The sequence below is a fragment of the Equus asinus genome, chromosome 13, assembly GCF_041296235.1.
Source record: "Equus asinus isolate D_3611 breed Donkey chromosome 13, EquAss-T2T_v2, whole genome shotgun sequence".
In the NCBI taxonomy this organism is placed as follows: Eukaryota; Metazoa; Chordata; class Mammalia; order Perissodactyla; family Equidae; genus Equus; species Equus asinus.
This window is the reverse complement of record NC_091802.1, coordinates 40,870,843-40,881,558: the sequence shown is the minus strand read 5'-3', so window position 1 is coordinate 40,881,558 and position 10,716 is coordinate 40,870,843. Positions and strand designations below refer to the sequence as shown.

At 47.1% G+C, this 10,716-nt stretch overlaps 2 protein-coding genes across 2 annotated transcripts; both read left to right on the top strand.

Annotated features, from left to right (window-relative positions):
- The first annotated feature begins 3,159 nt into the window (after positions 1-3,159).
- KRTAP17-1 (keratin associated protein 17-1) lies at positions 3,160-5,420 on the top strand. Its single transcript, XM_014833975.3, has one exon. It carries the CDS (start codon positions 3,229-3,231, stop codon positions 3,544-3,546), a length of 318 nt encoding a protein of 105 aa, XP_014689461.1. The 5' UTR covers positions 3,160-3,228; the 3' UTR covers positions 3,547-5,420.
- A 3,281-nt stretch (positions 5,421-8,701) lies between these two features.
- On the top strand, positions 8,702-10,716 carry KRTAP16-1 (keratin associated protein 16-1). Its single transcript, XM_014833962.3, has one exon. The coding sequence runs from the start codon at positions 8,737-8,739 to the stop codon at positions 10,315-10,317; it is 1,581 nt and encodes a 526-aa protein (XP_014689448.3). The 5' UTR covers positions 8,702-8,736; the 3' UTR covers positions 10,318-10,716.

Sequence of the window (10,716 nt, the reverse complement as noted above, 5' to 3'; positions counted from 1 at the left end):
TTCATACCTATATATATATACACTTACATGTGTAGCTATCTACATTCATATCAATATGTATATGCAAATCCTTAGAAAAAACACTAAAAGGGAAACTAAAATATCAGCAATTAATATCTTTGTTGTGGGGTTACGGGCTATGGATGATTTTTATTTTCTTGTCTTTAATTTTTTGTATTTTTCAGAAATTCCACAGTAAGCAGGTATGAAATTTATAATGTAAATATTATTATTATTATTTAAATACAGCATCAATCGCTAATGACAGCCTAGGAAAAATACTTATAACTCATAATACAGACAAAGCTTTTATTTTTTATTTCATAAAGGATCCCTATCAATCAAAGGACCAACAATGCACTAGAAAAATGGACAATAGATATGAAATGATAATTCACAGAAGAGGGAAGATAAATAGCATTTAAGCTAAATATTTCTTCATTTCCTGCACAATAACAGAAATGCAAATTAAAGCTCTTCCGAGATCCCATCTTTCTCCTATCAGATTGGCGAGGTCGCAGACTTCGATCACGTTGTGTTGGTGAAGTATAAAGAGACAGGTCCTCTCACACATTGCTGACGGGAGTGTAGATGGGTGAAGGGTGATTTGGCAACATCTGTCAAAATTACAGATGCCAAAGCTCACTGATTCAGCAGTTTCTCTTGACCCGGAGTTTCTAGGAGGGATATACAGATATGTGCAAAAGGATGTAAGGAAACAGCTATATAATAGCAAAATATTTTCAAAATTAAAGTTTCAAATAGAGTAAAATAGAAATAAAAATTAAAGTTTCAAATATTAGAAACAAATATCTTTCAGTAGAGAATTGGTTAAATAAATTATCGATATAGAATGCTATGAAGAACTTCTTTATCTACTGAAATGGAACCATCTCTAGGGGACGTTGTTAAGAGGAACAAAGCAGTTAAGAACAGTGTGTGCATTATGCTACCATTAGTGTAATGAACAAAACCATATCGGTATCTGTATATCTATACATCTGTCCATCACTTTACTTTCTTGTTTATAAATAACATAATAGCTAACGTTTATCACACAATATGTGGCCAATCACTATCCTAAGTGCTTCACACAAATATATAATAACTCATTTAATCTTGACAACCGCCCTATGACGTTGACACTACTATTATCGTCTTTTCCGTTTTCTAGGTGAGGAAATTCAGGCACTGAGGGGACGGTGGGGGAGAGACAAGAGAGCTGCCTGGCGGGACACAGGAGGAGGGGGAGACTTTCCAGTGCATGCCCTTTTGCATCTTTCCCCCGTGAATGCATCACCTATTATTAGAAAAGAATGAGGAGGCGTGCTCGTAGTCAACATCACTGTATTGTACTTACCCAGAGGTGTCCATCTGTGGACATGGGGTGGTGGAAGGAACTCTGCACCAGGAGACAGCACATCTGGGTTATGGGTCCAATCTATCATTAATGTGTCCTCTGGGGGCCTCGGTATCATCTTCTGTAGGAAAAAAGTGCTTGGGGGTGACGGTCGTGGCGGTGTTAAATTACGTCAGTGTTTCCTAACCTAGTTGATAACTGGAGTCGTCTGGGGAACTTTAAAATATGCTAGCTTCTCAAGCTCCCACGAGCACATATTCTGATTTAACAGGACTGGGGTGTAGGTTGGGAACTGGTATTTTTCAAAAGCCCCCACCCTAGGCAATTCTGATGTAAAATCTGGTTTAGAAACCCTGGACCGCATGATCTTTTGGGATTCCTGCCAGTCCTAAAATTCCATACCTCGTGAGGTCCTGAGCATTGTATCAGATGCAAGTAACATGTCCTACCCGCCTCCGTTTCCCTCCCCCTCATCCTCAGTCCTTCCAACTCATCTTATTGCTGCCTTACCTCCAGGCCCATCTACAAAGGTGAGGGAAATATGAAGGAGGGCAGTGTCCTTTAACCCAGATCTCCAGCCCACTGCCACCTTCCATCCCCACCTCCCACTCCACCCCACTTTCTCTGGGTGCTGCCTTCCAGAGGGCCGAACCTGTAGGCTCCAGAGCTGCCATGATCATTCCAAGAGGATGACAAGGTACCAAGGGCTCAAGTGGAGATGGATTTTGACCCATGTCAGAATTTACATTGCATTACATTATGTTACATTACAGAATCCTCTACAGATTCCAGTCTTCTTTCAGAGGCATTTTATTCCCTGGCATGATACTCTGGGTATTTTGTACGTTAATCCCTCATACTGCCAGATGGTCTATAAAGTTGGAGCTCTTAAAAAAGTGCACAACATTCCCATTTTAATGCCATGTTTTGGACATTCAATGATCTTCTTCCTTCCTTCTCTTTTCTTCCTCCTTTCCTTCTTCTCTTCCTTCCTTCCTCCTTCCCTTCCTTCCTTCCTTCCTCACTTTTCTCCTCCTCCTCCTCCACCTCCTCCTTCTTCTGCTGAGAAAAGCCCTGGGGCCGGGCTGTTGCAGGCTCTGACCACCACTCTTCCAGCCCTTTTAGAGAGAAGTGTGAGTGTTCAGTTCACCTTGCAGCCCAGGGAGAACGTGGCTCCCAGCCTCTTGCAGTTTTATAATGAGTCTCTCTCCATCTTACAGAGCAGTTATTACTCCTGACTGATGCTCACTTCCCAAGCCCAAACAAACGTGCGGCACACTCCACATTCCACACACAGACACAAATATTTGCTCTGCTCACAGGGGCTGGGATAAGGATGCCCTTCATACCTGGGAGGAGCCACATGATCAAGCCTCCGACAGCAGCCTCTGCCTGTGGCAGAGGGCACAGGGCATCCATCTATGCCATTCTGGTTTTCCAGGTCTAGCATCCATGACAAAGGGGTCTGCTGCCAACTTGCCACCAGAGACATGGAAGAAGAGCACCCATTCCAGGGCCAGAGTCTGGGGCTGGCTTCCCCTTCCTCTCTCCAACCTGGGCTAATGACGGCTGGCTCGTGTTTGGCCATGATGACAGGTCTTTTGGAAGACATATTTTTACCCTCTGGACAAACAGCAGTTGGGACGAGTGGGGCTTTTTTATGAGTTGAGGTGGTCAGGGCTGGAAAATAAACAGGCGGCTAATGAGCTGTTCCTATGAAACCTGGCATAAATATCAACAAAGAAAACATCCTGCCCCTCGTGCCAACACCTTCTGGGAGGGGATATAAATGCTGCTGTTGGCTGGCTACCGCCAGACTTGGGGACCTCTGGCCGCGTTCCTGACCTGCAGCCTGACTGGCCGGGACCATGGGGTGCTGCCCAGGCGAGTGCTTCGGCTGCTGCCCTCAAGAACAAGACTGCTGTGAAGTGTGCTGCTGCCAGCCCGCCTGCTGTGGCTGCTGCGGGTCCTGCTGCGGGTCCTGTTGCGGCTGCGGCGGCTCGGGCTGCGGCGGCTCGGGCTGCGGGAACGGCTGCTGTGGATCTTCCTGCTGCGGCTCGGGCTCCGGCTGCGGCTCGGGCTGCGGGGGCTGCTGCGGGAGCTGCTGCGGCTCCGGTTGCTGCGGCTCCTCTGGGTGCTGCGGCCCTGTTTGCTGCCAGCCCACACCTGTCTGCGACACGAAATGAAGTACTTTCCCCCCTCCACTGAGGCAGTCCGGGTGAAAGCCTCCGTCTGCTCCAGGTGGAGACCACTTGTCTCCAGCACCTTCCACGCCCCCAAGACAGTGTCCAGCCTCGGGTGTTATTTGTAGAGGAGGCCTTGTTCTCCAGTGTCTGCCCTGGTGTGTCGAGGCACTGAGAACAAGAACCATGCTGGTGAGGAATTAGAACTGAGTCTCAGCCAAAGTGATCCCAGCAGCTCAAAGGGTGAATCCCCGTGACTTTATTTTCATGAAGCTGGATGTCTGGTCACTATAAGGCATCCTCTTATTCAAGATGTCTTTGGGACTGAGCCCTCCCCTCCAGCTGTCTGCTGCTTTTGAGATGCAAAATTCCTCTTTATTCACTTCCTAATAAATTCAAGCATGCTGCCTAACCAAATTAGTTCTCCGGCCTCTTCCTTCAGCTCCCTCTTGGGCACTGGGCCAGGAACACTTACTCTGGCATCTACAATAGGGCTTTGGAAATGTGATTTGTGGATCACGTGCATCAGAATCACCTGGGGGCTGGTTAAAGTGGAGATTCTGGAGCCCTCCCTGAGACACGCAGAATCGGAATCCACACAGGTGTGGCCTGGCAACCTGAGCCTTCAAGAAGCTCAGGTAATTCTTATGCACTGAAGTTTGAAGACCATAGATGTGGACCAAATCTTCCACGTGCTGCCATGAGATTCACCTGGAGAGGCTTTTAAAAATCCAGATCCCTGGGCTTGGCTGCTGGAGATTTTACCCATTAGCTCTGGAGTGGGGCCCTGGGACCTGCATTTTTGAAAGCTCTGGGGTTAATGCTGATGGGGGCCAAGTCTAACCTTTAGCGAGGGGCGTGGCTTCCTTCTGCATTCTCCTAGGACGGTCCTGCAGGAGGGCTTCAGGTTGGAGGAGAACTTTCTGGCAGAGCCCAGGGGAAGAGGCTTTGATAAAACAAGCTTGGTTCTGAATGGAAGGGATTCCTGTTTCAAAACTTGGAGAACACACAGCTTCTAAGAAGGTTCTGGGAAATTCGGTTCCTTCCTCCAGCCTCATGCTTCGGCGAAGTCTCCTGTTTCTGGGTTAGGTTTTCTTGCCCTAGTAGAAATACCAGCTGTATTTCTTCTGGTTGAGTTCCAGCAATGAGAGAAGCGAGTGTACATCTGTTAGGTGGGGCCTGGCCCCAGGTGTGTGTGGATCCCTCTGGAAGGTTAAGATTCAAAAGATAGTTGATTCAGTCTCTTGCTGAACCTGATCTTGAGCTGCATGTGGAATAAAACTAATTCTGCTCTTGCCCTGGCAGAACAATATTTATTTTTATTCCTACAAGGCAATGTTTCATTCAACAAACAAAAATATCTTTTCTGATTATAAGCATAGACTGATCCCTAAAAATATGAAAAAATACAGAAAAATATAAAGAAGAAATAATAATTACCTGAATTCTCTCCACTCAGAGTTTATACTATTTTTCCATACTCTTTTCTAAGTATACATACAAATAAAACTGGAATTATGTTGCTTTTACTTTTTTACCTTTTAAGAATTGTGTTTCACTTTTTATAAGCCAACTTTATTGAGATATAATTTACATATGGTAAAGTGTTCTCATTTTCAGTACACGGTTTGATGTGATTTGACAATCGAATATACTTAAGTAACCACCACTGTGCTCAAGATATGGAACTCCCCATCATGCTCCAAATTCCCCAGGACCCCTTTGCAGGCAATCTTTCCCACCCTGGACCCCAGCCTGAGGCAACCATCGATCTGCTTTATGTCACTACAAATTTCTCCAATTCTAGAATTTCATAGAAACGAAATCATACAATGTGAAATCTTTTTCACTTAGAATAACTTTTAAAAAATTCGTCACGTTGTTGCAGCTATCAATAGTTCATTCCTTTTTATTGAATGGTATCACACTGTATAAAGAAACTACATTAAAAAATACTCATCTACTATGGGCATTTGGGTTGTCTCCAGTTTTTTGCAACAATGAATAAAGCTGCAATGAACATCCATGTACAAATTTTTGTGTAGACACATGTTTTCATTTATTTTGGATGAATACCAAGGAATTAGATTGCTGGGTGAATGGTAAATGAATGTTTAGCTTTATAAGAAACTACCAAACCGTGTTGCAAAGTGGCGGTACCATTTTGTGTTCCCACCAGCAACGTCTGGGAGTTCCAGTTGCTCTATGTCTTTGCTCACACTTGATACTGTCAGTCTTTTTATTTTTAGCCATTCCAGCAAGTGTGTAATGGAAGCTCATTGTGTTTTCATTTTTTTTCGTTTCATTAAAAAAAACCCGGCAGTACTAGTAATGTCTTGTTTGTGGAGAGAATTTGAGATTTGAGTCTGCCCCGGTTGAGTTCCAGATTCTACTATTCAGGTCACTTTTGCTCTAGCTGGAATTAGCATCTGAAGAACTGGCTCTTTAATCTCCAAGACAAAGCTACAGCCAGACAGGAATGTGCTGATTGGACAGAGTTGGCAAAAGACCAATGGGTCTGCATTGAGTGATTGTGATTCAAGGCAGCTGATTCTTCCCTTGCACATGGCGGTGAGTAGAGAGTAGTAATTTCTTTGAATTACTGACAGAGATTGCCCCTCTTAGCTGTCCATAGAGCTCCTCATCCATTCATTCAATAAATATTTATTGTAACTCTCCTATTATCAAACACTGCTCTGGGTGCTGGATATACCTCAGTGAATAAACAAAATCCTTGCCCTCCTGGTGCTCAGGTAATGTCAAGGGGAACAAGAGCTACAAAAAAGAATAAAGTGGGAAAGGGCTAGATAGTTACAAGAGTGTCTTATTTTGTTTAGCAGGGAAGGATTCTTTGGGGAGATGACATTCCACCGTAACAGATGATGCTATGTAAGTTTGTCAGCTGAGAGAGCTTCTGAGGGATTTGTTGGAAAGGAGGGACGTCTTCATCTGGAACTTCATTGCTGAGGAAGAGAAGGTAGATGGAGAGGAGAGGAGTTGGAAGGGTGGGGATTAGGGTCTTGGAGTCTCCTCCTTTGCCTTACCTTCTGCAAAGCCGTCCAAAAGTCCTCTTTCCCCACTGCCTTAAAGCCGCATCCTAAAAGATGGCCACACCCTGTTCCTAATCTTTCACTTTCAACCACTAAGTCCTATAGAATCTGCCTCATATGGTTCTAGTCCCAAGATACTGCCCACTTCAGGTTGTCACCATGAAGCTTTTGGGTAATTGCCCCAGACCCATAATGATCTCCCCACCTCCAGACTTGCCCTCCTTCTCCAATCCCTTCTTCACAGCCAGAAAGACCTTTCCAAAGGTCAAACCTGATCAAGTTACTCCCCTGCTTAAAACTCCCAGGTGTCAGTATAAAATCCAACTTCTGATCATGGTCCACAAGGCCTTTCATGATTGAGAGGCTAGTAACCCCTCTAGTCCCATCACTGACCCTCCCTGACTCCTTGCACTTTTCATTCTGGCTATGGAATCATTTGTTGCTCTCCAAATGTATCACACTCTTGTGTCTTTGGTTTCCACAGCTGATTCTTTCTCTGCGCTCACTACTCTTTTTCATCCTCCTTCCTTGAGAATTCAACTTAGCCATCTTATTACTTGAGAAGCCTTCCCTAACTTCCCCAAAACCATGTTGGTGTTTCTCGTGGGTGCCCCCGTAGCATCCCATGCATCCATCTGTTGTAGCACTTGTACGTATATTGTACTATACTTGCTTATGGGTGTATCTGTCTCTCTTCTAAATTCTGGTTCCTTGTGGCAGGAATTGCAACTTGTTCTATTTGTAGCTCTCACACAGAACTCAAAGATGACTGAGTTGAGTGGGTGAATAAAAGAGAAATTGAGTAAATGTTACATAAATTAATGAATGAAAAGACACATGAATGGATAGCACAATGGTTTAGCTTTTCCAAGGGGGGCCTGCCCTTTGGATTGAGGTTGAAAGCCATGATGAGGAGAGGTAGTTCCTTCACTGAGTAAGGAACTGTCAGATCTTGGTGTTTAGAGACCTAGGGTTTGTTTCTCATCTCATGTCTGTCCCAAGCAGCAGCATTGATGCAATCCTTCGAGAAAGCATTTGTGTTCTTTGCTTTTGTTCACAATGTCTTTGCAAAAGACCCCTTGTCTCTCCTCTTTGGGTCTCAAAGGTGTCTTTCTTTCAGGAGCTGTTAAAATCAAAAGGCAAGAAGGACTCCGGAGGACTACTGAATGCTTGAGGTGGGGGCAGACGGAAGGAAAGGAGGCAGGAGAAGCATAGAGAGGCTAGGTCAAGTGCTTTCAAGGGACAGGTAAACCAGAGGTCTGGGGCAGGGCTGCTCACAGAACAGGATGAAGGACAACATTGTCGACTGAGCTTGTGACACGTGGCTTTGACAAAGTCTCCTGAGAAAGGTCTGTCCAGTCAGGATGGTGAGGAGGAAGGAGAGCAGCCCTAGATGAGAGGTGTGGGATCTTTAGCAAGTAACCGAAACTGTCTGATTCCAATCTCCCTTCCTTTTCTTCACCTGTAATAAGGGGAGATGAATCCCTGTCTCATGGGATTGATGATGGTTTCAAATAAGATTTTTTTACATTTTTTTTTACATCATTACTGCAAAGTACAGTCATTTAAAATCCAGCCCAGATATCCCCTCTCCCACAGAGCTCATTGCTGCTCTTCTCTCCAATCCTTATATGTCAATTGTTGAGTTTATCATTGCACCGCAGTGAGTTTGCCTGCGCGCTGGTCTGCCCACCAGAGAGTGAGATCCAGGAGAATGGATGACTAGATCTTATTCATGTGGGCATTCCCTGTGTCCAGCCCAGGGCCTGGTACAGAGGACTAGAAGACAGATAAGTGATGTTTCTTTCTTCTTCCCCTGTTCATGATGCTCAGAAACATAGATCCTTCAGCTTGGAGGTGATGATGCTTATTCCGAGATGACCTGTAGCTCTGAGGATTCCAAATTTAGTAAGTCAATAAACAAACAGGCTTCTTTATGGGTAGGCCAACAACTTCCAGATCAACAAACATTGCCATAATAAGATGTTCCTCTGAAAACCGACCCAAACAGCAATGAGGAAAAGACGCATGGGCTCAAAACAGCACATGCCAGTGACGGGGTATAAAAGTGAGGGCCTCGGAGAGCTGTCTCAGTCAGGCTGTAACCTCTCAGCACTCACAAGGGAGCAGAGGCACCTCCACCATGTCTGGAAAGAGCTGTTCTAGGAAATGCCCCTCTGTGCCAGCCATCTCTCTCTGCTCCACTGGGTTGAGCTGTGGAGGGCCTGTCTGCTTGCCCAGTTCCTGCCGGAGCCAGACGTGGCAACTGGTGACTTGTCAAGATAGCTGCGGATCATCTAGCTGTGGCTCCCAAGGCTGTCTCGTGAGCAGCTGTGTCCAACCTGTGTGCTTTGAGGCCACCATCTGTGAGCCCTCCTGTCCTGTGAGCAGCTGTGCCCAACCTGTTTGCTACGAGGCCACCATCTGTGAGCCCTCCTGTCCTGTGAGCAGCTGTGCCCAATCTGTGTGCTATGAGACCAACATCTGTGAGCCCTCCTGCCCTGTGAGCAGCTGTGCCCAACCTGTGTGCTGTGAGGCCACCATCTGTGAGCCCTCCTGCTCCGTGAGCAGCTGTGCTCAACCTGTGTCCTGCGAGGCCACCATCTGTGAACCCTCCTGCTCCGTGAGCAGCTGTGCCCAACCTGTGTCCTGCGAGGCCACCATCTGTGAACCCTCCTGCTCCGTGAGCAGCTGTGCCCAACCTGTGTCCTGCGAGGCCACCATCTGTGAACCCTCCTGTTCCGTGAGCAGTTGCTGTCAACCAGTGTGTTGTGAGGCCCCTTCCTGCCAACCGGTCCTCTGTGTACCCACTCCCTGCCAGCCCATCGTGTGCAAACCCAGCCGCTGTGAGCCCACTTGCTGTCAGCCGGTGTGCCCCACCCCTAGCTGCTGTCCCTCTGTCTGCTCTGTGGCCAATAGGTGCCAGGCTGTCTGCTGTGACCCCAGTCCTTGTGAGCCATCTTGCTCGGAGGCCAGCATCTGCCAGCCGGCTACCTGTGTGGCTCTGGTCTGTAAGCCTGTCTGCCTCCGCCCTGTGTGCTGTGTTCCAAGCCCTTGTGAGCCACCTTGTGTCTCCAGCACTTGCCAAGAGCCCTCTTGTTGCGTCTCCAGCATCTGCCAACCCATCTGCTCTGAGCCCAGCCCCTGCTCATCAAGTCTCTGTGTGCCCAGTCCATGTCAACCTACCTGCTACGTAGTCAAGCGCTGTCAATCCATCTGCTGTGAGCCCGTTTCCTGCCCATCTACTTCCTGCCAACCTCTCTGCTGTCGCCCAGGGTCTTCTGCATCTGCCGTCTGCCAACCAACTTGCCCTCGGACTTTCTACATACCCAGCTCCAGCAAACAGCCATGCACTACTTCAGTTTCCTACCGTCCAATTTGCCGCCCAATCTGCTCTGGACCCATCACCTATAGGCATCCATATGTGACATCTATTTCCTACCGCCCTGCCTGCTACCGCCCATGTTACTCCATCCTGCGCCGCCCGGCCTGTGTCACTTCTGTCTCTTACCGCCCAGTCTGCTCCCGCCTGCCTTGTGCTGACTCCTGTAAACGGGATTGCAAAAACTCCACTTCCAGCCAACCGGATTGTGCTGACTCAACATCCTGCAAAGGAGAGGTCTCAGAGGAGAGTCCCTACCAGCCCGCTGAGGCCAAACCCACCAGCCCAACCACCCGTGAGGCTGCAGCCAGGCAGCCTGCTGCCACCAGGCCTGCCAACTGAGGAACTGGTCTCAGCTCACCAATTTTTGCAAAGCAAGTCACCTCCCAGAGAGAAAACTTGATTACCTTCCCCAATTCTATGACTTAGGTAGAATCTTTTTATTTCTGCACCGTCACTCGCCATTTGCTTACGCTTCAAAGAACTCATCAGAAATGGCAGTACCCTAATGGTCCAAACGAAGACCTCCTGGGCACTGAAGGGGGGACGCTCTGGTTCCCGTCTGCTGCTGCCATCAAGCTGAGAAGAGCTACTTCACCACATCATCCTACATGTCTGTCCTGCTATAAATTTGTTTCTGTCCTCATGCGTGTCCTCTTGCTGGATGGGCTCACGTTTCTTGGGCATGTCCTCTTCAATGTGATAAAGATATTTAACTGTCCAATAAACGTGGCTAAGTTG

Bases quoted from the DNA above. Each gene is read 5' to 3' on its own strand.
- KRTAP17-1 (XM_014833975.3), top strand. From the start codon at position 3,229: ATGGGGTGCTGCCCAGGCGAGTGCTTCGGCTGCTGCCCTCAAGAACAA.
- KRTAP16-1 (XM_014833962.3), top strand. From the start codon at position 8,737: ATGTCTGGAAAGAGCTGTTCTAGGAAATGCCCCTCTGTGCCAGCCATC.